Genomic DNA, 25,699 nt, shown 5'->3' with positions numbered 1-25,699 from the left:
CTGTGCTAATAAATGTAATGATTCTGAATTTATCCCAATTGCAGATGTAGTGGAAATACTCGACATTGGAAGATACGCCTCACAATACCTAGAAATTAGTGTTTTCAGAGCAATGTCCTCTTATAAATTCTGCTCTGATAAATTCTGCTGAATGTATCCCTTGTTAGTTTTAGAACACAATTAACAACTACCTCTGTTCTGAGATCCCAAGATCTAGCCCAGTAGAAAGCCAGAATTTATAGCGAGATGGGGTGTTGTGGTGAGGGAAGATAATCAACTATGACCCACTGTGTATTGAGGCTGTGGATTTACTCCTTCTAGTTCCACAGCAATCAGCCTGTCATTTCTGAAAATTTCAATCTCAGTGTAATGAACCCTGTTCCTGGGGAGAATGGTTTGCACTCTGATGTTTTCCTCCCTTTCTCATCAGAAGGAATGCATGGGTTTGTGCATGGAGATTATGTAAATTGCTTGTGTAAATCCCTGAGACTTTCCTCTGTGGAAAAGATGACATTCATTTGTGCTGTTTACCTTCAAATCTGTTATTTTCCTTTAGGTTCTAACTGTAACCTGTAAATTTTTTTATTTTTTTTTTTTAAGTGTGAAGATAACACCCCATTGAAAGAATGCAATAATAAGGCTTTAGGGCTTGTTTTCATCCCGAGTACTAATCCTGTTAGTGCACTGTTTAAAGGTTTGTGGAAAGTTGGTAAATCACATGGGATACGAATCTACAGACTGTACATTTCATACACAGCTCTGGATTGTTGTTCAGTGAACATGGAGATATAAAAGGATGCATGGTCTTTTTAACATTCACAGTGGGAAGTGAGTTGCTTGACTGAGGCCTTCCTGTCAAATAGGAGTCATTGTTGTCACCTTGTAAATCCAAGCACACAATACTTTTTCCTTTGTGAGACACACATGGTATAAAGCTTTGCATCCTCTCTCATTGCCACAGAAAAAGACAAGTTTCAACAGGAAAAAAAAACAAAAACAAAAACAAAAGAACAACGCTGAAAGTAAATATCAGAAGAGTGGTGGGGTTGAGGGGAATCACGGGGGGAAAAAAAAAAAAAAGAAAGATAACAATGGTTCACATTATGCGTTGCTTTTCAGCTGTGAAGTTTGGAAGAATGTCCAAAAAGCAGAGGGATAGCTTGTACGCTGAAGTGCAGAAGCACCAGCAGCGACTGCAGGAGCAGCGGCAGCAGCAGAGTGGTGAGGCAGAAGCGCTCGCCAGGGTTTACAGCAACAGCATCAGCAACGGCTTGAGCAACCTGAATAACGACACTGGCAGCACCTACTCGAACGGGCATGTCATTGACCTGCCGAAGTCTGAGGGTTATTACAATGTGGATTCTGCCCAGCCTTCCCCAGACCAGTCTGGGTTAGACATGACTGGAATCAAACAGATAAAGCAGGAACCTATCTATGACCTCACCTCTGTACCAAACTTGTTTACCTATAGCTCTTTCAACAATGGGCAATTAGCTCCGGGGATATCCATGACTGAAATAGGTAAGGAAAGTTCTTATTCCTCTAATATATGTATATATAAAAGCTAGATTGCAATACTATCTTTATTAAATATTATGTAGGCATTCCTATAGTTACACCTTCACGCATGTGTGTATGTACTCACACGTACAGGGAGTAAAGGAAAGAAAATCACTCTGGCAGTAATTGACACAATATCAAGACAATTCTGTTTTTACCAAAATCTGCAAATTACACAGTTTCTTAAACTCAGCAGTTCATCCCCAGTTTATGAAACAGGAGCAGTAAAGCAGGTGATGAATCAATCAGAACCAAGTGATAATTAGTAGCAGGGAGCTTGTTTCAAATAAGCTCATTACTAGCAGGGTTAAACGATCTCTTCAGCCAGCCATCCGTATTCTTGTCAACACCCAGAATCCCCATGACAGCTAATTCTAGGGTATTTATTGTCAAAAAGCACCAGCTTGCTGTTTTTGGTGTGTGGATATACATGCAGAGCAAGTTTACTGAACTTGTGAGATGCACAATTTCTGAATGAAGTTGTATGGATAACCATGCTCCTCTGCTTGAATGCCTGGGACAACATGTCTCTTGATTTCTTCTTTGTAAAGTAGCAAAGAGACCTCTGTGTGAAATGAGGTGGTTTGAAAGACAATAACTAACAGTGATTCTTCTCTAAGGAGTATTTCTGTTCATCTAATGCCTCTAGTCTTACATCTGCAATGCATCTGATAGTACTACTTCTATTATAAAGAAATAACGTGAAAGAAGATTGGCATCCTAATTAGGTACTTCCCACCTCAACAAGTGAAGTATGCTGAGTCAGTTGTGGTTGAGAATATAATCAAAGGTAACACTTGTTAATGGAGTTTAATTTTAAAGCCAGAAGATGGGGAAAAAAATATGGTATTCAAGAGGACCCATAACAAATGAATTAATATCACATCATAAACCCTCTCTATAGTTCTGGCCTGGACTTGCTGCCTTGTGGATGTACACTGGAATGTGTAGATTTCTGTTTGTAGTCAGGCCTGCTGAGGGCCCTAGAGATGTGGCATGCACTCAATAGATACTGCAGAAAAGGTATATGTAGTAGATACCATCTGATAAAAAAATGAAGCCGCAGCTAGAATCCATAGCATGTTTTCTACCCATGGATGTTCATATACAGGAAGGTGTATAAAAAATTGTGTGCTTTAGTTGCAGATTGCATAGGGGAAAGTTAGGCTTTTCTGTCACACTGTTTAGTGGGACACGTTTTGCCATCACATTTGGCTTAGGCTGCTGTCCAGTGACATCCTACACTCACAATGTAGCAATAGAGAGTATTAGTGAGGAACATCTGCTCCAACTTCCTTCTCAGCAGTTGAGGTCGTGTGAACATTACATGTGGCTTTTGGACATCCCAGTCCTGCAACAGGGCTTCACAGTACTCCAGATCATCTGAGACAATGTAAATAGTCAAGAGTTGCTTCTCTGCAGCACCCTGTACCAAGAGAGAATGTTAGCAGAAAGACTCAGAGGAGGTACCAGAAATGTGACAGTTCTGACAGTCCATGAATTAGGGTTTGTGCTCAGTTGCAGAAGTGACCTCAAAGAGAGAATATGGCCACAAGACTATATCAGAGATTAACAGAATGGTTTGGGTTGGAAGGGACCTTAAATGGTCAACTAGTCGAACCCACTGCAATGAGCAGGGACATCTTCCCGCCCCCCCAGATCAGGTTGCTCAGAGCCCCGTCCAGCCTGGCCTTGAATGTCTCCAGGGATGGGGCATCTACCACCGCTCCAGGCAACCTATACCAGGGTTCTGCCACCCTCATTGTGAAAAGTTTCTTCTTCATGTCTAGCCTGAGTCTCCTCTCTCACATACTTAGTGGTTAAAGGATCCCACTGAAGTCAATGGGATCTTTTAACTTATGAAGATGTAGGGAATTGTTTAAATTCTGTCTCAGAATCACTTAAAAATAATGCATCGTTCTTTAATGTTCACCCATTTTTTTTCTCTCCTAGCCCTAAACTAGCCAGCCCTAAACCCAGCCCACATTTGCAAGTGTTTCATCCTCTGTGTCATCTGGCAAGTGTTCTTCTTCTGGAGCATAAAAAGTAGGGAAAACTCCAGAGTGCAGAGAACAGGACATACCAAAGGACCTGTCACTGACCTGACAAAATTCGGGTGCTGGGATTTACCTCTCTTCTCTTTGAAGCTGGAACTGAGGCTCCTAAATTGCTAGGATTTTACCTGAGTACTGCTCTATGTCTTTTGTGGCTCCTACAGCAGAGGGGTAAGGGTGTTAGTGAGAGATAATGTAGTATAATGGATCACCTGACACAACTGAAAAAATTGAAGAGATGTACCATAAAATAATGGGATTAGTGCACAGGCAAATGATTTTCAGTGGTTAAAAACAAGCAGAAAATGCTTCTTAATGCTGCAGTGGATTGTTGGACCATCTGTAAAGCTGCAGTCTTGTAGTCAAAGCAGAGAAACTCTAAGGAATGGGATGCGTTGATTTCATATTACATTATGCATAAATTTCACTGCAGCATTGTATTTCACTCTAGTGAGATCTAGGAATAAACTCATGTCATGTTAAATAGAAATCACTGCTATAAATGTTAGATTAAATCACAGACAATATATAAGAGATGGAAAAGCTATACATTCATCTTTGTGCCTGGCAGAAATTTCTTCATACTTCCTTGTCTAGTGATACACTGAACCGTTGTTTAAGTATCCCAGATCATATTAGTTCTTTTCCTCACTGACAACTTTCTACCAGATTCAAATATCCAGTCTTGGTTTTCTTCTGCTCTTTATGTTTTTCAAATACATGTATTTTTTTAAGCACGACCTCACTTCCAGCTTGCTCGATCTTGAGTGCAATGCTTTTAATTTTTTCCTCATAAATGAATGTGCGAGACTCCTTCCATCCTTCAATTCCTAAAAGTTTCTGTAAGCTCTCCAAGGGACAGACTTCTTCACAGGCAGCCCAGAATCAAAGTAGTCTTTGTAGCTTCTGCATCACGTGCCGACCAATATCCAGTTCACGTATTCCTTCAATGTTATTGCTTTGCTTGTTTCTCACTCCTATCCTGCATAGGGCAATTTTTATTAAGATACCTCTGACTGCACATTTCCTAGTTTGAATCTCATTTTCTTGTTTTTATAACCTTTTCAATCCTGTTACTTTATGTCTTAGTCTGCATTGATGCTTTGTGACTTCTTTCAGTTTAGAATTATCTCTTCATTTAATTATCATGTTGTGAACCCTCTCTTTCAGATTATTAAAGAAAATGTTAAATGCTTATAAAACAAAATCTAATAATGGTCTCTGCTGCACCTAACTAAACAACTTGCAGTTGCTTAAGTCACTTCATTTATTTTTGCTTGCTATACAACAATAAGGTTCTCTGAAAAATCTGAATAACAAGTCTTAATTTCCCTGTCAGTTTGGTTCAGTTACAAAAGTAATATTTTCTAGGATACTATATGACATAATTTACACATAATTTACATTCTTTTCTTCACGTGTTAATTTTCTAATTCCATCAAAAAGGAATAAAAATATTCAGGCATACTTTGATCTTTAACAGTGGTATGCTTTAATTTGAATGTTAAAGTGCCCTTTTTCCTGAGCATACCTTCATCTACAACAGACTTTGTAGTGGAAATTGTAATTGTTCAACTTCACAGTTTTGAAATTCGGAATTTTTATACAGCAAATATTTCAACACATAGTATTAGAATGGCACAGCAAGCAAAATATAGGTTACCCTGCATGCTTACTAGTATCTCTAAATACTGTACCAGGAAATAGATGTTGGAGAAAGGGATGCTGACAAAGTCATACAGGGCTACTGTACATACTTCGTACTAGTATATGCCTCCAAATGAGTTGAATAGTCCAGGGTACAACTGCGCATTATCTGATAACTATGAGAAGGAGGATAGTTAATGGCTCTTATGGAAGAGAGGACTAAGTATAAGAAAGAGCAGTTTCACATACAGACACAAATTTCTCATGTAACTGCCGGAGCTTATGATGGAGAAAAGCTGGATAAAAATCAAGTAGTTTCCCATTAGGCAGAACTGTGCCTTAGGCTCAGCCCCAGTCAGTATCCCAGTTTCTGTTACAAAAAGAAATACAAAACATAAGTCAGTCCAATGCTTGTAAATAAGCATACAAGAGCAGAACCTCATCTTGGCATCAATTGTATTTCCAGGCCTGATCCTTTTTTTTTAAGGGAGGTATTTTCATCCTTAACTCAAGGCATCTTGTTGGAGTCTTGATTTGGATTTGTAGCCAGGTGGGCAGAGCACAAAGTAGGTCAGATGCAGCAACCAGATGAGTTGGGCTGGTTCTTTCTCTACCTGCCATGCTGTCCACAGGTGTCATGACCCAGGTTGGGTCATGCAAACAGTGTGGGGGACACCCAGGGCCTGAGACACATGAGGCCAGGGACCATGCAACACAGTCCTGTTTCTCCTGGACCATCTTGCCATCTGCCCTGCTGGGAAGGCAGAAATTCCTCATGCTGCAGTGGGAACTCAAGCTGGCTGTGGGGTGAAATCTGCTTGTAATGTCAAAAAGCAAAAATTGGGTTATTTGCAGAACATCTTTCTCCTCACAATGCGAATCGCAGAGGTCAGCTGGTATGGGGGAAATCTTAAGGGCAGAAGGGAGCTCCATTTACTGACCTTGATATCCCCACAGGGGGATGGCAATGCTTGCACCCAAGTGTGATTTTAAATTATTAGGTATTAAAGGCTTATTTTTAGACTTGGTCAAATTAAAGACATCTTGTTCAAATATATGTGCATAATATACACTGAGCTGTCACTGAGCTGAGCATTGGATTTTTCTCACAAAATATGTGGCTCAGATCTTGGTCCATAAAAGTTAATGGAAAAGTTACCCTACCTCGCCTGCAGTTGAGATTAGCAAACAATGATTTCTTAAAGACGAGAAAAAATTATTAGTAAACTCTGTTGTGGTGAAAACAAATTGTTTAAGGGTTCACTCCAGGTCAAACTGAAGAGTGCCCTATAGCTGCATGTATTTAGGTATTCAATAAGGCACCACTGGAGCATGCAGGAGCATATAGCCCAGCCTCTATAATTACAGAAAGAGCTGTTGTTTATGTGTATTTGCATGGCATTTCTTCGCCATCAGGGCTATTTGAAGGTAGAACTCACATTTCTACCAAAATTAAAGGCAAATAGTAAGTAAGACTGGTAGGCTCGTCTTGATATTCCCTCTCCCCAGCCCCTCTGACCCTGCTCTCATGTGCGTATCATAAGTTCAGCAATAGCTCACTAGGGCAGCCACATCATGAGAACTGGAGAAGGCATCACTTGCTGTATTCACCAAATCCACCATAACGCTCAGCTCTTTTGACCCTGACCCATTGACTGGAAAATCACAGTAAAACAAAACCTTTTATATGTTTTAAAGTCTGGCTCAGGATGGGTGTGTAAAAGAAAAGCCCTCTCGATAACTGCAAATGACACCTTCTGCATATGTAAGCCCTTGTTTTAGCTGGGTTCATCTGTTCATCTCAGGACCTACAGTGAACAACTTCATAAGTATCTTTAGAAGAATTTGGGTTGTTCCTCCATGCCTATACTGTTTATGAATGTCCACAGTACTGTATGCTGCATATGCAATATACATACCAGCAGTAGACTCATGTCTTAGACAGTATGCTGTGCACTACTGTAGAAGGTTGCAAAGCACTTCTCCAGTGTGATAAGTGTTTTTTACTACTATTCTTTAACTACCTTCTCTGTATCTCTAGGATTTGTTCCCTGTACCAAATCAAGTCTTAATGGACAGCTTACTGAACACATATTTGTCAGTTAGCTGTTATTTGAAGGGACACTGTAGCGACCAGCACACTCAAAATGCAATGAACTCCCCAAAAAAACATACCTAAGATGACTTTGACGTCTATGTTGATGTTGGCTTTGCAAGGCCACCATCCACCACACAGTGAAGCAGAAATGATGGTTCTGTGACTGTAGTGCTGCATAATGTTTCTTCACCTCTTTTTCTAAGCCATAGCTTATTGTTTAATATACTGCTAAGGTGACAGTCAAATCGTGCAGGACAGGTGTCTCAGCCTTACAGTTGTATTTCAGCAGAGCGATGTTGCCACCTAGTGAGCAATTAAAAATGTGCAGCATGTGCATTTCTGCACAGATACCCTTAGGGCACTATATCTTACCGTCATTACCTATTTAAAGGTGACAATCAGAATAAATTAATATTTCAGTTCTGTACTCATTTCAGTTCATGTGACAAAACTTAGAACTTCTTCTGCAGGTTTTTTTTTTAAACTAATTAATTTCCCCCCCCTTTAGTACAGTCAAAAAGAGAACAGACAATGGCAAGATTTGAAACTAATTTGACAGCTTTGCTCAGTTAGGAAAAGCTTCAACTTCATTTAAAAAATGGACAGAAAACTGGAGGAATAAATTAGAGCATTATGATGCTGAAGCATACTAGCTGAACTGATAACTCAAGTGAAGGGTGTTTTTTTATATTTGTGGATTCAGGTTTTTTTAAGCATATATTTAGGAATAATTTTAACCAATAAAAGCAATGAATAATTTGGCATAAATGTTGGGAAAATAGAATGTCTTTAATAAGTTTTTAAATTTTATAGTTCTGTCTTTTCTGTTTCCAAATTAATAATCTCTCTTTTTTTTGTAAATTTAGACCAAAATCAGACTAATTACAGATTTGAACAAAAGCCTCAATGAGTTTATGCTGCCCAGCCTGGGAGTTTAAATGATCCAAATGTTTACAAATAACTGAGTATCTTGTTATCTTCTCCTAAGTGCACATTTTAGCAGTTACTAATTTAAGAAGACTGAAGGAGGGCAGAGGTTGTGTTGTAACTCTTGATGTAGATTTAGAAAATAAAGACTGTTTTCTAGAAGGTACTATATTTAAGCACCAGTTTCTTCATCCTATGATTTTCAAATCACTGAGCATCCACTACCTCACAGTAACTGTGAGGATCAGTTGTGTGTTGGTTATGGCAGCCCTGCTTAGTTACACTTAATACAAATTATAGCAATTCAATAAGTACAGTGCAATGTGCATTTTTACTATCTCTAGTTCAAATCTATACAATGAAGCAATTAATCTAAAACTATTTGGAAATGTCGTAGATAGCCCAAAAGTATGCCTCAGATTGGGTTTTACGGCAGATAAAGCTTTTTTGGCTACTTCTGAAAGCAATTTGACTTCTCTTTCAGTTAAGTCAATTAAGATATCAAATGTACACCAGCTAGTAACATCACAATAGTTTTACCAGTGGCAGCCATTGGGTAGCGTTCCTAGCTGGGGTTTGATCATACTACAGGCATGGACTATAGATGCTGCAGAAAATGCGATTTTAAATATTGCACTTCAGGTTTCTTGTGGGCATAGGTGTTGGAAGTGGAAATACAATCAAGAATTCTGTTCACAGAGAGGTAACATTTAATTACTTTTGGCATATGTGCATGTTTTCTAGAAATAAAAATTTTCTACTGACTCTGTTTTTCTGCAGCACCCAAGACGAGATCCCATCTTAATTGTGGTTATGATGGTTTGAACAATATAAGCAGCTGTATTAAGTGATTAAATCAATAAAATCAGGGACATGTCTTAACTGAAACTGAAGATGGGAAACATTTTGTGGCCTTTTTTTGTGTTTTACTTCCTTTTCAGATTGTTTTACAAATGAACTTAAAAAATGCCTTAATCAGTATTAAAAACAAACTTATTTATAGCTTATATTTCTGAAGCATGATAATACAGTTGTTTAAAGTGAATAAATTTCTAATCCATTAAAGCAAGTATATAAAATTCCTCCTCTTCTCAAAACATACGAATATTTTCTTGCATAATCAAACTTCACAAAATATGTTCATTCTACTGAGAATTGAAAAAGCAGTTAGAAAGCAACATTCGTAGCAGTCAAAATATGCAAAATACCATATCATACATCCCATATATTACCATATATCATGACAGTCTTCTAAGGGATAGCACTGTGCTGTGAATATTGTCAGATTAGGAGTCACACAAAAAGATCAGTGTAAAGCTAATCGTATTAACAAGTACTGAGGTGTGCTGCTGCTGCCAGTCGTATGAATAGGCTGACTCGCTTTTGTATGGTTCAGAGGAGCAATGTCAATAGCAGAAAAAATGGTAACTGGATTTCTGCAAGAAACCCTCAAAAAGAGAAGGCTGGAGCAGGTGCCAGAGCCTGGAGGGCCTGGGCCGTGTGAAGGATGTTGTCTTGCAGGTCTGTGAGGGTTGTGTCTCACACACATCCTTGTGAGGAGGCAAAGGTATCACTGCAGATGAGAACCAAGAGGACAAGGCAGTGATGCTTTATGAATCACTGTAGTTTATGGAAGTGGCATACTATCTGCAAAAATAGGTGTGCTTTGAATGAGTTGCTTATTTCCTCATCTTAGGAACCCTTTAATCTCAGTGCCGGTGCTCCCTGTCCCTAATGTTTGTGTATGTTGTTTCTGGGCAGTCAGCACCGACAACAGTCACACGTACCTTGTGCTTTCTGAAAGCTTAATCTGGCTCCATACTGTATTTCTTCATCATCTTGGACAACATTGTTCGATCATTCTTTAATCCCCAGGCACAAGGAAGCCTACAGAAGCTTGGTTTTACAATTTTTTTTTCTTTCCCAGTACACATGCAACATCCTAAGTTTGACTTCTCGAGGCCGTAGTTCACTTTTTTCACTGTGTGTCTTCTGTTTGGCAGATTTCATCACTCACTTTATGGTTTTCACTGCTTTCCACCTTATTCTTCAGAATAAAATAATTCTGCTTGTTATGCAGTTTGTAATGTTCCCAGCTCTCTAGGTAATGTCTTTCTTCAATCCACTCAGTTTTGATACTTTATTTCACAGAACAGTGACAATTCTTTTATGCAAGAGAGAAAATATATGAGAAAAAGTTGGAGTGAAACACACAGGAGAGGTACATGGATGTATTTCATGGAAAAATGCAATGCACTGACACAGAGCTCAGACAAATGCTGAAACTGATTATCAGAACACAGTTTTTATAGTACAATAGTCCTGCAGGGATTAAAGTCACTTGTAAATTGGAATAGTTAAAGGAAGATATTAAGGCACGGGGCACTGTCTTGTGTTCCTTTTTGTCTGTGTGGACATTTTTTCTCTTGATCAGTGAAATCTCTGGCATTGCTTATGATAACAAAATTGCTTCACTTTCTGACACTAAACACACAACTTTGATCCCACCCCGTTGCCACACTAAAGGAAAATAGAACCATCATTGCTTAAAATATTTATAAAAAGCTAAACGTAAGCCTGTGACAATGAAAGAAGTGCTAAACTGCGTGTCTAACCTCTCCTAGCCCTTTGCAGACTATGACAGGGCGAACCCTTCCAACACAAATTTAAAACCCTTAATATTCCAATTGTTCCATGCATATTTCTAGGTTTCATATTTTACAGTGTCCACTCCAAGCATTATTTGCTTGATTGTGATAAATGAAACCACATTCTTGTTTCAGAACAGTCTCAATTTTAATACAAAGATCTCTTTGTGTAAGCTATGCTGGAACAAGTTACAAAACAGCTCATCTCAATAAATTTGTGATAATTATACAGTGCCTGTAGAGTCCATGTCCCGTAAGCTCTCACTATTGCCTTGGTTAGTGCTTTTGCTGCCAGCTAAATGATTTCTAATTAGTACAAAATATACGTTTTTTACTAAATTGGCTGAGACCCAGGAAAAGTATTATTAAGTGGAGACCTTTAAGCATTTATAAAGATCCTCTAGGATTTAACAGAGTTCTGGGTCCATCTTCCATGTTCCTCCAGATTAGGACTTCATTCAATTGTATTGTCATTTCTTGTAATTTACTAGTAATTTTTTTGAAAGGCAAATGAAACACTGATTTATTTCGAAGGGAGAGAGAAGTGCAGAATTCACACACATAATATTGCCTCATTGTGCAATCTGTTCCTGACAGGAAGCATTCAGTAACTTGAACACAAGGGAGGGTTTTTCCTCAACTAAATTCAAGCACTTCTAGTCTCATATGATTGTTTTAATGTTTCATATCATATTCCTAGGCTGCATATCATGTAGTGTTACAAATTTATTAAACAAATGTGGGTTATAAAACTTGCTAGTCTATCTATAACAGTTTTGAAAGGGAAATCTTTTGTGCATTATGACATTGAGAATGCCAGGGACAATGAAATACGGGATGAGCTTTTTGCAGCCATTTTTGGGAAAATAATGTTCCTGCTTCTCTGTAAAAAAAAGGTTCAGACTTTTCAGCCACTTCAGCTTAAAAAATTGGGACCTATTTTCCATGTTTCACAGCAACATTGAGAAATACTTTTGCCTTTTTCCCTGTGTCACTGCCCCCACTAATGTCTAATAATTTCTTAAGGTAATCCATATAATGAAACCAGTTTGCAAAACTTTATATTTTGCAGTCCTAATACCCTTGAATTAGAGTACAGAAGACTGTTGATAGCTTGGCATCTATGATTCTGTGATTATTTTGGGGTACTAGAAAAGAGGTTTTATTTTGAATATCTAGCTGCAGTTTTTGATAGTTGTACAACCTGATATGCATACTTACAGCAGCCAGCCAAAGCTGCAGTGTTATTGCAGCATTAATTCAAAGTGGATCCCTGTGAGAGCTCAACTTAGGATATAAGCTGAGATGAGCTCTTAGCTGCTCAACTGGATCCTAAGGGTAAGTGGCAAATTAAAAATTCATTATTCATTTTAATTGAGGATGATTATCAGTGTTTTAGGAGGCATACATCAAAGTTCTTCAGTTCCCAGTGCAAAAGAAGGGAATGCTGAGAAAAACTGGAGTCTCTCCTGAGAAAAAAGAGACAAATGAAAGAACTAAAGAGCCTGTAGGAAACAGACACTGCTGAGCACTGTGGATAATTTCCACTTAGCAGGCCAAATTCACAGCTGGTAAATGTGTGCAGTCCATGGAGTTACTACACCCATACCCACCAGCATTGTACTTGACCCCAAGTTGGAGCTTTTCCTCAGTATCATAGTTTGAGATCTCTGAATATTGCAAGGAAATGGCTGAAAAAGGCAGGACTGACTCATCAGCTGATGAAAGACCCCTGCAGGTCTGTGCTATGCTGATTTATATTATCTAGGTTGCAATGTTCAGTTTTCTGTGTGCACTTTTAGGATTTAAACAGCTCCTACCCAGTGGTATGATAGATATTTGAGTGATCATAACCTTTGGAGAGTACCTTTTGTGAGGTGTCTCCTGAAATCTAAAATAAGAAATTACAGTAGATTAAAAAAAAAAAAAAAAAAAAAGGCGCCCAGCAGGGGAACCAAAACTGAAAAGGTCATTTGCTGTTCTGGAAGTTGTGAGCCATAGACCCAAGTTTATATGAGAAGTGCATCGCTTCTGCACTGTTGTTCTTCCTGTGCAACATATGCTTTTGGTGTGTTTTGGTGGTGGAATAGGGCTTTTGCAGTCTTGCCGTTTGCCCAGTCCTTCTGTCAGGACCACCAATACTTCTTTAGCTACTGCCCAGCTTCAGCGAAGTAGAGCAGAGGTCTCAGACACTTGGGTACCCAGCTCTGGAAAAGAGGCTACTCAACAAGGCAGGGAGATAGACAACCTTAGGAGAAGGCAGAAGCCGTGACCGAGGCCCCTGTTCACCCCAAAAGGCAGTGGCTACTGAGCTGGACTGAGCAGACCAGCCCGTTGAGCCAAACTTACCCATGGTGCCTCTTACCCAGCCAAACACAGTGAATGGCAGGTCAGAGGGAATGGCAAGTGATATTTTAAACATCTGAAAGAAACCAGGCTCAGTATGTTGCACTAATTGTGGTATAGTTGACTTCACTGGGCCATCCTCACAGAATTGAGTATTTTTGTTGTTTCTGTAGTTTTAGGTAGGCCAGGCCAAATTTAAAAGCTATTTATTTTGCTAAAACAGCATTGATCTCTCAAGGTCCTCCTCATCCTTGTCTTGTTCATGTGCTATGTAGCACATTTCACCCTTTACATGCTGCTTTTCTGTGGTTGCTTCATTTAATTCTGTTAGGACAAGTGAGATCCCTCACTATGCCTCAGGACAGTTCCCATCAATATTAGCACGTGGCCTCTTTCAGGTATTGGCCTCAACAGTCCAGTTCATAACCACTGAGCCACAAGCTCAGGAGCACCTTTTGTAGATGTTTATTTGTTCTGTTACCATACTCCCTTGCATGTTGTACAGCCTTTATTTCAGCAATTGTACATATACCTCTTTCTTGCTTCATTTAGTCATAAGCATTGAGACCTTTGTCTGACAAGTTGAATGTCATAGACATTAAAATTGCATACACACACACACATAGTATTTCTTTCAAGAAACCCACATTTTTGTTTCTGAATAAGAACAGATCTTTTTGATAGATAATCCTTTCTGCTTCCTGATGTGCAGTTTTCAGCTTCGTCTGGACATCTCCTGCTACACATCTGACTTATTTTTTTACACTGCCACATTGCAAAATTCCTATTCATTCATTTCCCCTCACGAGCTGGCACCTTTCAGGGCCCCACCAGCAGTGTCTGAGATGCTGTGACAGGAAGGACAGCGCTCCTTCCTGCCCGCTGTGGGACATGGAAGCCAGCCGGACCTCTTGGGTCTCTGTTCTCCAGCAGTGACAACCAGCCATGCGTAGGTCTCCCTGTCACCGCTAAGAATGTACAAAACTTTACAGCTAGCATAGTGGGCCATTATAGAAAGCCAGTCATATATATGCAGGAAATAAATGAAATATAAGTGGTCATTCCAGGATACATCTTGTTTGAGTATATCTGATTTTTTAAGACCTCATATTGGTTACAACTATTGATTATTTGCTGGATTGGAGTATGTTGTTTCTGGTTTGTCTCCCTGGAAGTAAATACTTTATTCTAGACTACTTACATTTTGGTGGGTTTTTTTTTTTTTTTTTAATGAAGCATAGCTTTTTTACAAAAGGTGTCTGTTTTCCATTAGAAATTTCAAGGTACCAATATTAAGAAATCTTCAGATTTAGAACAAAGCTGTCTAATTTAAATGATTCCATGTCACAGGGCATTCTGGAGTTCAGATACTGGGAACATGTTATTTTCTGTGGGACATGTTTCCCAAACAGAGTTAATCTGCTAAGGTACGCTATGATTTTCAGATTCGCCATGGTATCATGTAGTACGAGGCAATCATGATCCATGGTAAGATACAGCCGTAATATAATAAACGCAGTATATAGATGAAGGAGGAGTGAAGCACCTGGTATTCATTTGTGTTTACATACTGTGGCAGATAAGCTTTACAAATCCTTCTGTTTACAGCTGTAGTTGTTATAATGATGGTGGTGAACTATCACGCAAGTTCAGTAATTCTGTCAGCTGGAATTATTAATTTTCACTCAACACTTGCAGCAGCTGGTACTTGTAAAATACAATGTTGCAGACTTTGATTCTCACACCTGAGTATCCAGCATCATCTGGTTTTCCTTTCATAAAGCAAAACTTGCAAACCTGCTGCAACTTATGTAAAATGGATACCCACAACATTTCAATCAGAAATGCAGTTCACATTGAAGTAAAAAAAAAAATGGAGTTATCTTTCATAGTCCTTGCGGCCCACTCGAACAGGATTCCTAGTGCAGGGTACCTTCACAGGACTGAGGCCACAGCCGCTGCATCTAGGTGGCAGTTCTCCTCCTGCTGAATGAAGCTGTTTGCTTTCTTTCCTGATTATTCTTTTCTTTCTAGTTAAGAATTAATCTGTTGAACTCAGTTGCCAGCAGTGATTCAGAGCTGCCAGATCTCACAGAAATGTATCATATATTGTGTACAGTACAGTACTTGTGCCATGTGACAGTACAGGTTTACATTAGATGTCAGCACATTATTCCCAGCAGTTGAGGAAATTCTTTCCACATGGGATTTGCCAAGATGTGTACTGATTCTAGATTAATTAGTGAAAATATGCTATAATAAACACTGATAATGTCAGGGGAAAAAAAAAAATAATGGGGCTGTGGTCTTTGAAACCATTTACAATTTATATGCTTTGATCTGCCTGCATTGGAACTTCTGTTGCTGGAGCATCTGAGAAGCCAGGCTTATACTTCTTTTACCTTTTGTATCATGTAAGCTCTGAACACCCAGTGAGCTATATTTGCATAAACCTCCTTCCGGGGACTCCAGCATTGAGTGTCAGCAAGCAGCCTCCTCTGCTGCTTGTGCTGAATGAGCCATCCTTTCCTCCCCAGAGACCCAGCCTACCCTTTCTACCACACAGTCAGCCTTGCCTAGCCTGCAGCACAAGAATTTCAAGTCTGTCTTGCACCTGATTCCTCTTTGTATGTCAGCTGCTGCTTTCTGCTATTGCCCTAGGCCTTCACACATCTAAATGGGTTTTAATGTCAGCTTAACATAAGCACAAGTACATACAGAAATATGTATGGGGGTAAAACACAGGATGCCATCTCTACAAAACCCTCAAGAGTTTGTCAGATCTTCGATCCTAAAGTCAATACATAAATGGTAAGAAAAGGAGTTGGGCTGAGGATCTTTGCAGTAGTGTAGAACTGCTAATCAAGAATATGTTGAGGCCAGGGAAATGAAAAGGTCTTATTTTCAGATTGTTGGCATCAGGTCACCTTATCTTCTTCAAAATATCTCCATGCAGTAATATTATAGTATTTGAGGTATTTCTTGTAAGCTTTTTCATTATGTCAAGAATGTGAATAGTTCCAGCTTTTGTAACAAATGGTGAGGCTCAGAGAGCTGGCCGATGAAGCACAAGAGAGAAAAGACCAGCTAATGGATGCAGAGAGCAAAATCCTTCACCATTCAGTCTGTAGAAGTTGAAATCATACTTCTTTCACTGATGTTTTAGATACAAGGCCTAAATGTTGCTTTACCATATTTGTCTGTCTGGTTAAATCCTTCCAGGAACATAAGTGACAAAACCTATAGCTTGAGTTTAACATCTGCAATCAGATTTACTGCAGCTAATGATGTTTCCAGAAAGATGATGCTGTTAAAACCGTACTTTAAAAAGAACAATATGGGGGTAAACATCTGAAATTTGATCTTTCTAAAAAAGGTGTGGTTTACTTGCTTTTCTTGGTTAAAGAAATACAAATAAACCTTTCTTAATCCCTTAAGTAACCCATTTCAATTCATCATCCCTTTTTTTCCAGCATGCCCGTTTGTCTGTGAGATTTTTACTATAAAATGTAACGGCTTACCATCATGGGTTAAGACTTGCATCCAGCCTTCCATAAAAGAACAATGGATAGATCCCTCTATTCACTAATATATACTTTTAGTTATCTTCATGCCTGAGTCAATTCTTCCATCAGGAAACCTAAAGATAGTGTTGACCTTTAAAGGGATACCTGTAAAGATTGAATTGAGCAGGTTTTATTGTTCCTACAAAAACCTGGAACTCTTTTGTGTTTTTTTTCAGCGCTTTTCCACTGAGTCTCAGCTTATTAACTGTGACAGCGCGGGCACCTCTCCTTTAAATAACACTCCTATTGCAGTGTTTGCACAGAGCATATGCATGTTTACATTCATTTTTCAGCCTTCCTTCTTGCTGGTGTTTTTAAATTCACTCAACATTTGACCAAAGAAAGTCTTATTTTGGGATTCCAAGCACCAGATCCACCCACTGTATGCAAACTGTTGAGGATGTGAATCAATAAATGACGACATTCCTAGTTTTTTTCCTACTTCCTATGCTCAGGTTTGGCTGAGGCTTTGTCAGTGTCCTTTTCTTTTTGACAAATATATTTTCTGTGAAGTGCCAATTCTGCCACAAGGGCTGCAGTTCAGTTCTGTAATTTCAACTTTGTTCTGTTGCTTAAAAGTTACTCAGCTTAAGCATTGTCTCCAGGCTGAAGCACTGAGCTTCATTAGATATATAGGTCTCGAAGCTGCAAAATAAGAAATCATCACATTTCTAAAGCATGTTATATCAAGACATTTCAACTTCCAGTGCTAATGAATTCACACTGAAGGTTTTTGTGAAAACTGTTTTAATCCACTCAGGTGGTTTAAAGGACAAAGATCTACTTTAAAATATTTCCCTGAGAAGTCTCCTCAGTTTCAGTGGGATCTCAGGCCAGCACTGAATGTTCCCCTTTCCCCTTGCGTCCTGCATTCCATGTTACACAGTGGTTTCTAAGGCTGCAATTTCAAAATAACTTTAGGGTAACTTAATCCTCTGTGTGAGATATATTCCCCCCATCTTTCCTAAAACCCAGGATACTAGTTCTAGCTTCCACCCCTTGCTAGCACCAGTCTCCGTGTTTGTGTTCATTGAGCTAAATGGGAAATTGATCCAGCTGAAAACTAAGTTGAGAAAAAAATGAGACCTGTTTCCTGTTTGTCTGATATGAGTCAAGCCAAGGTAATGCAAATGACCATGTCAGGATTCAGAAGCCAGAGCTGGGCAGCTGCACAGGCTTGGGGCAGACAGAAATTATCAAGTAACAAGGGTTTCCAAATGACATTTATTTAAACACAGAAAAAAAAGATCACTTCCAGAATGAGAGTCTAAATAGTGTTACAAGATTCATTGTTATTTTCATGTGCAGGTCCATTATTTATCAAGCATCCTTTGTGTTAGGATTGAATACTGAAATACTTTGCACCAGCCATCTTCAAAAATAAATTTTTAAAAAATATAGAAAGGTAGCATTGGAAAGAAAAGATACTTTAAAAAAAAAAAATCTGCATTTTCCAACTTTAATATTTTCAACATTTTTCTATTGCAAATCATGGTTCACTGTTTCATGCTAGATACTTTTATTCTCCTATCCGCAGATCGAATTGCACAAAACATCATTAAATCTCATTTGGAGACATGTCAATATACAATGGAGGAGCTGCACCAGCTAGCGTGGCAGACTCACACATATGAAGAAATTAAGGTTTACCAGAGCAAGGTACAATCCTGTAATATGATCTTTCTTTTGCTCCTTATGGTTTGAAATTGTTAACAGTGTAATGTATTTGGAAAGGATACGCTGATGAGTTTCCTATAGGTCAAAACAGGCTTTTAAATATAGGAGCTAGTTACTGAAAGCAAAGGAGTGACACTTCATAAAAAGAAGTAGCAGCTTTCCAGCGTGTTGGAATGTTTGCTGTGTCAAAGCTCAGGCATAGTTATGGAATCCAGCTTTCTAAAATCCATTCAGAAATTCTGTTGACTTTAATGTGATCAGAATTGGATCCTCTGTTGTAAGCATTCTAAGAAAATAAGACAACCTAACTTTGTTCCCTTATCATTTGGAAAACACATCCCCTTTTTTATGTGAATAACAAATACCTGTCACTTATAGACAATAGATAATGACAAATGGAAAGTACTCCTGAAATAGAAGTTGTTCAAAACTGGGTGGAAAAAATGATCTTATTACACTACCTTTTTGTTCTTTTTCTGAGATTCTCGGGTCAAGTTCAGACTTTTTCCCACTGGCACCGCTTCAGACATAGTGTAGTCAACAGAAATCTTTGTGTCTCTCACAACAGTATCACTAGCAGTGATTTTTCAATCAGATTTCAGTTGGCGCATTAGCTGATAATGGAAGAGAAGGAAGAGACTCCAGCTTGTTCTTTGACAGCTAAGGGGCTATGCAGTACTAGCAATAATAAAAATACGCCACAGCTTGCAGTGCTGTAGCATGCAAACCAAGAGTATCGGTTTACATATGCACACGTGTGTGCGAGGAAGTTGATTATCAAGGAAACAAAAGTTTGTTGCAGTGTTCAGATCTCAATCAGAGTTTATATATTGTTTTAAATTTCAAATTAGCAAAAATATTCTGTTGGATAACTTAATAGCACTCTGCCCTAAGACTGGCCTGGGTTGTCTACATTGTTTGTGCCACTGTTTGTCTATCTTGCACAAAAGCCGACATTGCAATTGTGATGCATTCTGGCCCTTTGAAGAGGCAATGCCAGAGTTCAGATCACCGAGGCTTGTGAAAACAGCCTTTTAATGAAAACTCTGGGGTACCTAGAGAAGCAGAGGTGCTGCCACCTCTACCTGAGGATGGGATGGGTGACCAAGGAGTGCTCCCTTCTGCAGCACCACCTGAAGAACTTAATGCACTGATGAACCCGCTTGCTCACTGCTTTGCATTTCTCTGTGTGTTTTCCCGGAAGACCAGAGAAGCCCTGTGGCAGCAGTGTGCCATTCAGATCACCCACGCTATCCAGTATGTGGTGGAGTTTGCAAAGCGCATAACAGGCTTCATGGAGCTCTGCCAGAACGACCAAATTCTCCTTCTTAAGTCAGGTAGGTAAACGCCGCAGGCTCAAGACTGGTTTAGCACACAGCACGTTAGAAATGTACTCTACTGTTTTGTTCTACAAATCATTTTAATTTTGGAGAAGGCCTCATTACAGTCTGTTTCATTAGCTACATTAAACCTTCTGTATTTTTCCACATCAATCATGTTACTGCCTTCTGATCCCCTTCCTTCTACAGTCAGTTGTGGTTGTTGAGTACACGCATGCACACAATCGTTGCAGAAACTGCAGTCTCCAACCTGACATGTGGTAGAAGGACCCTGCGAATTGAGCTGGTCGAATCAGTCATCTGTCACCCTGTAAAATCCCCATTTGTCATTAGTGAAATGAACACGGGGCTCACCAGGGCCTGCCTCTGTGGTCATCTCTAATCTTTTTAATGAGACTACAGAAATACCCTCCAGCCAGTGCACAGGAGGGAAAATCCCTGCTGGCGCCAGTTGGTTTCAGAATAAATGAGAGCGGATTACGATGGTGTGCTCCGGCCGTGCTCTCTGTGTGTGCCTGGATGTGCACATGTGTGCATCAGGGCAAGGGGGAAAAGGGTTTCATTCCCTGTCGTGGTACTTGGTAATTTCTGTCCTCCAAAAGAATCATGACAAGATTTATTGTGATGATGTAGTAACATCGCCAGACTCAGGAGGGCAAAATGTTATGACCAAGTGAACCACTACTAGTAATTAAATGCATTTACCCTGTCATATCATTTTCCTGCTCCCTCCACGTGTAAAACGTAGGATGCTGTGTGAGGCGGCTTGTAAAAGTGTAAGAAGTAATTCCTATTTCAATGGAGACCTCTTTATTAAGGATGAAAGCCAGTGTGATTCAGAGCTGTGTACACAGAGGCTGAGATGGTGGGCACAGGTGCAAAGAGAGGGGATACAGAGACCCTGGGAACATGTAGGCAACCTCCTGGAAAAACAGAGCCATAGCATGAGAACTATTTTTTTAAAATTCATACTAATTTTGAAAATTCTGCAGATTCCAGTGCACCCTACGTAACTTCAGTCATTTGGCTGGCAAAGCTAACAACACAACTGCACCTTCAGCAAAAGATATTGCTATATTTGATCATACTGGCAGACAACTCTGTTTAGCTTCAGCATGTGTAAATGTGCCAGGTTTTCTTTTCTGTTTCATTTTTAATGCTGAGCAGGAGTTAGAAAATTAGGACTTTTCACTCAAAAGCATGTCTGTAAAAGAATCCTCAGATTCAGAGTTGCTCTTACAGGACAGTTAAATTTAGTTAAGGGATGCTTAAAATTTTTCCTTCTTTTTCCCAATCTGGATGTTTTTGCAGTTGGGAAAAAGTAAGGAAAGATGAGTCAAATAAAAGAAGAGTTCTTTGGCTGTTCCCCCACCTGGATGAAAAACAAGGGAAACAAAAGTAGAATCCAGTTTAGGGGTTTTTTTGATGGTGCTTTAACTTTTATTTTCTCTCTAATAACACTTTATAATGTTCTCTCCCTCCATCCAAATGAAGCTTGGATTCATATACACATTGAATGAAGCTGCTTTTTTTGTACAAAAAAGGCTTAATTATCCAAAAGAAGCTTCAATAAATGCCTGATTTTGAGGATAAAGTATTTCAAATTGAGAATATTTGCCCAGTTCTAAACTAAGTCCAGGCTGCTGATTTGCTGCCATGGGGCAAAAAACAACCTGAAGAAAAGGTGGTTAGGCTGGACCAGAAATCACCACTTTCTATACTCAGAGCAAACAGAAATATTTTTTTTTCTCTTATTCAGAAACATATCTGCTAGATGCCTTGGAAGAGTGTCTATCCATGATGTTTCTAATGACTAATGTCTTCCAACATGTTTTCTTGAAATTTCTTATATTCTGATACTTTGCAGTAATGTGTGGTACTTACGCTCTTTTTCATGTCTGATAGGCTGTTTGGAAGTGGTTTTGGTGAGAATGTGCCGTGCCTTCAACCCACTCAACAATACTGTTCTGTTTGAAGGAAAGTATGGAGGGATGCAAATGTTTAAAGCCTTGGGTATGTTGATCTTTTTTTTCTCAACCAGTTATATGAAGCCACATAGTTATGGATTTGTCTTTCTGAAAATAGTGACCCACAATGAAAATCTCCAGTAAACAGCAAATCCCCAAACCTCCAAATCTCTGGGCTGGAAGTGAAAAAGAAAAAGGTGACTTCCCTAGCTGCTAGCAGTGATATGTGGTTTTCTCTAAAGAGAAAGAGCATCATGAGGGTTTTTCAGATAGACTTCATATTCTACCATCTGAAGTTTTGATAAAACCTTAGCTTATGGTATGAGCCAAGTATCTTCACAGCTCAGTTATGCTTTATATATCAACTCACTCCTACTAATTATGTCCTACATAAGGCAATGTTAGCCCCAGCAATGAGGGGACTAAAATGATAAACCGCAACAAAATATAGGCAAGAACTTACTGAAAATATTATTTTGCCTAAAAATTTTAAGCTCATTTAGATTCAAATATTGAAGCAATTGCTTAATATCTCAACATGATATTGAGTGCTACCTGAAATGTTAATAGGTAAATGGATGTCTTTTGCCCATCCATAAGACTGATACTTTATCAGAAATTTATTCAGGACCAGACTGAAAGAGAGATACTTGCTTCAAATGCATGTATTTAGCATATAGGTATATATTTTTCTCATTTGTATATGGATAAAAATAGCATTACTTTACAAGTTTACAGCATTTTTAAATGTTCTTTAGTTGATTCATTTTGGTCTTTATGATTTTTTCAAAAATCCTGTTAATTAAAAATTATATATGTGAAAGTTGTTTAGGACTGGTCATTATTACCTCTTATATTTAATATCTGTTTAGAAATAGCATTTATTTACACATCGGGAAAAGAAAACTCTCTTTTAAGATCTCTCTGCAATTTTTATTCAGGTTGTGCCTCTAATTCTTGGTAGTTTTTGTGATTCAATGGGTATTTTAGTGATACATTTTTGGGGTAGGTGGAATTTTAATAGCTAATGAAAGGTACTTGTTTTAGAAGTACAGACATTCTCTCACAACATTTTTGACACCAAAACAATCCATTTTTTATGGCAGGTTAAAGAGCTGATAGATTTCTAGCACTGATTTTGTTCTTCGTGGTCTGCAGGTTCTGATGATCTAGTGAATGAAGCGTTTGAATTTGCAAAAAATTTATGCTCCTTACAGCTGACTGAGGAGGAGATTGCCTTGTTTTCATCTGCTGTTCTGATATCACCAGGTAATTACTCATTCCAAACACTACAATGATTTTTTTTCATCCTGTCCACTTCTGTTTCTACCTACTTAAACAGCTGTATTAAGCTGTATTAAGTGATACTAAGTAGTGTATGAAGCAATGGAAGAATACCTGAATTACCCAAAGATACCTCACTCTCTTTTTAGTAGACTGCCAGCAATTACACATACTGGAAATAGATCCAAAGTGTGAGGGTACCAGACATGGAGCAGGAATGCACAGACAAGCAGTGCAGGCTGGTGTTCCTCCAGACCAGAGAAGCACGATACTCAAGGAGGTGCATGTTCCTCCTACCACTTCCTGGAGCATAGACCACACAGCCCAGAGCAGGTTATAGGGTGATGGTTTTTGGTTGATTTTGTGTGTGTATGTGTGTGGATAAAAACATGAGCAGTAAAAATCTGTATGAGGTCCTGTCTGGTTTTAGCTCCAAGTGAGAGATGCTGATTCCAGGGGCGACAAGCTCTTTCTCATGTATTCATATACCATAACTCTGTACAGGCAAAAGCATTCATTCAGTGAGTGCTGGCTATCTGACCACAGAAAAGAAGTTTTTGTGATTTAATTCACTCAGAAAGTAGATCTAATAGAGTTAAGAGTTTAAGGTGGGATTTTTAAACATGCCTCAAGGGAGGTTGTGATGGTTTAGCCAGACCAGACGCCTTTCAGTGGTGCCCAACAATAGGATGAGGGGCAACAGTCACAGACTGAAGCACAGGAGGTTCCATCTGAATATGAGGAAAAACTTCTTTACTTTGAGGGTGACAGAGGCTGCCCAGAGAGGTTGTGCAGTCTCCTTCTCTGGAACATTCAAAACCCACCTGGACACATTCCTGTGCAATCTACTCTAGGTGACCCTGCTTTAGCAGGTGGGTTGGACTAGGTGGTCTCCAGAGGTCCCTTCCAACCCCAACAATTCTGTGATTCTGTAAATGTACAAAACAAGGGATGCACAGTGCATTTGCTTACGACCTGAGACACCGATAACCCATTCATTCCTGAGCAGCAGTATTTTTCCCCCAGCCAACTCCATTTTATATTCTGAGCATGACATCATATGGTAAGATGACCCCTTTGGTCATCTTATGTCAGCTGCCCTGGCTTTGCTCTTTCAGAAACTTGTGCTGTACTGCCCCACACTGTAGTATCATTAATGTATTGCAAGTGTTTGGAGCTTTGCCCTGTTCCAGTGCAGTCTGGATCAGTCCATGGCAAATGGTGGAGCTGTGTTTCTCGTCTGGGGCAGTTGATTCCAGGTGGACTGGACACCCCTCCACGTGAAAGCAATCTGTGGCCTGTACTCTGCTGCCAAAGGAATTGAGAAAAATGCATTAGCAGTGTTAGTTGCAGCATACCATTTGGCTGCCTTTGACTCCAGTTCGTATTGCAGGTCTAGCATGTCTGGCACGACAGCATTCAGAAGCACTGTGACTTCATTTAGGCCATGATAGCCTACTGTTAGTCTTCATTCTCCATTAGACTTCCACACAGGCCCTATGAGACTGTTAAAGAGTGAGCGAGTCTTGCTGATCACTCCTTGGCTCTCCAGTTGACAAATCAATTTATGGATTGAAATCAGAGTCTTGGTTAGCGTGATACTGCCACCAGTGCGCTGTCATGGTAGCAATCAGCACCCGCTGTTCTTTGACCCTCAGCAATCCTACAACAGAAGGACCCTCTGAGAGACTGGATAAGGTAGACAGCTGTTTAATTTGCTTTGTCTCCACAGTGGTTATACCAAAACCCCACCGGTACCCTTTTGAGCCCTTGAAATTCCCTCTCCTGAGGCAGCCTGTACCAAGGATGCACAGAGCCTCTGGGTCAGGCACGTTGGGGTGCTTTTGCCACTCATTCCCAGTTTTGCTTACTTCAGCCTCCAGAAGCGTTAGCTGCTGGACTTTGTCGTTACATAAATACAGATAGGTTCTGCCTCAATAGCTTGATGTCATTAGGGTACACTGTGCACCAGTGTCTGCTAGGGCCTCATACTCCCAGGGTTCTGATGTGCCAGGTCATCAAATCCGCACAATCCAGTAGACCTGGTTGTCCTTTTCCTCCACCTGGCTGGAGACAGTTCCTTCTAGTCCTGATCATAGTGTTTGTTACTGACAAATGGGTTTGTGTGGCATGCATGGGTTCAGATCTCATCCTTGTTACTCAGTTCTTGTAAATATGAATCAGAAGTTCCCTCAATAGGATTGAAAGTGAGATCAGCCATTCTACTCTGTCTGGTGAACAGCAGGCTGGAGACTGGAGCAGCAATTTTTCTTTATTTGTGATTGTTTTTCCTTGCAACTTATATACCTGTACCTCTAGGGTTGAGGTAGGTGGTCCATCCCACTTTCTCGTACCCTCCCTCTTGAGCAGAAAAATGCTTACCCTTAATAGTCAAGATAGTCCATACAGGTGGGGAGTATGACATATCCTCTTTGAACCACTGGAACTCCTGGGACAGTTTCTCCACAGCTGAGACAAGGGACTAAGAGAGATTGTATCTGTATTGCTGGAACTGACCAGCCAGTTCCTCCCCTGTTGGTACCTCTCTGTCTTTCCTGTTCATACGCCAATGAGTTGGCATATGG

The 25,699-nt window shown here is 39.6% G+C and overlaps 1 protein-coding gene across 1 annotated transcript in view; it reads left to right on the top strand.

Moving 5' to 3' along the window:
* Positions 1-25,699, top strand: part of RORB (RAR related orphan receptor B) — a gene marked incomplete at both ends in the record, with an annotated part of 136,052 nt that overhangs the window by 103,167 nt on the left and 7,186 nt on the right. Inside the window, 5 exons of the mRNA XM_080362506.1 lie at positions 1,120-1,521; positions 18,384-18,505; positions 19,728-19,860; positions 21,769-21,876; positions 22,989-23,099. Coding sequence (XP_080218632.1) covers positions 1,120-1,521; positions 18,384-18,505; positions 19,728-19,860; positions 21,769-21,876; positions 22,989-23,099 — 876 coding nt within the window. The remainder of the gene's footprint in view (positions 1-1,119; positions 1,522-18,383; positions 18,506-19,727; positions 19,861-21,768; positions 21,877-22,988; positions 23,100-25,699) is intronic.

The sequence above is a fragment of the Nesoenas mayeri genome (genome assembly GCF_963082525.1).
Source record: "Nesoenas mayeri genome assembly, chromosome: Z".
Taxonomy (NCBI): domain Eukaryota; kingdom Metazoa; phylum Chordata; class Aves; order Columbiformes; family Columbidae; genus Nesoenas; species Nesoenas mayeri.
The sequence above is the reverse complement of the archived record's forward strand: the minus strand, read 5'-3'. Positions and strand labels throughout refer to the sequence as shown.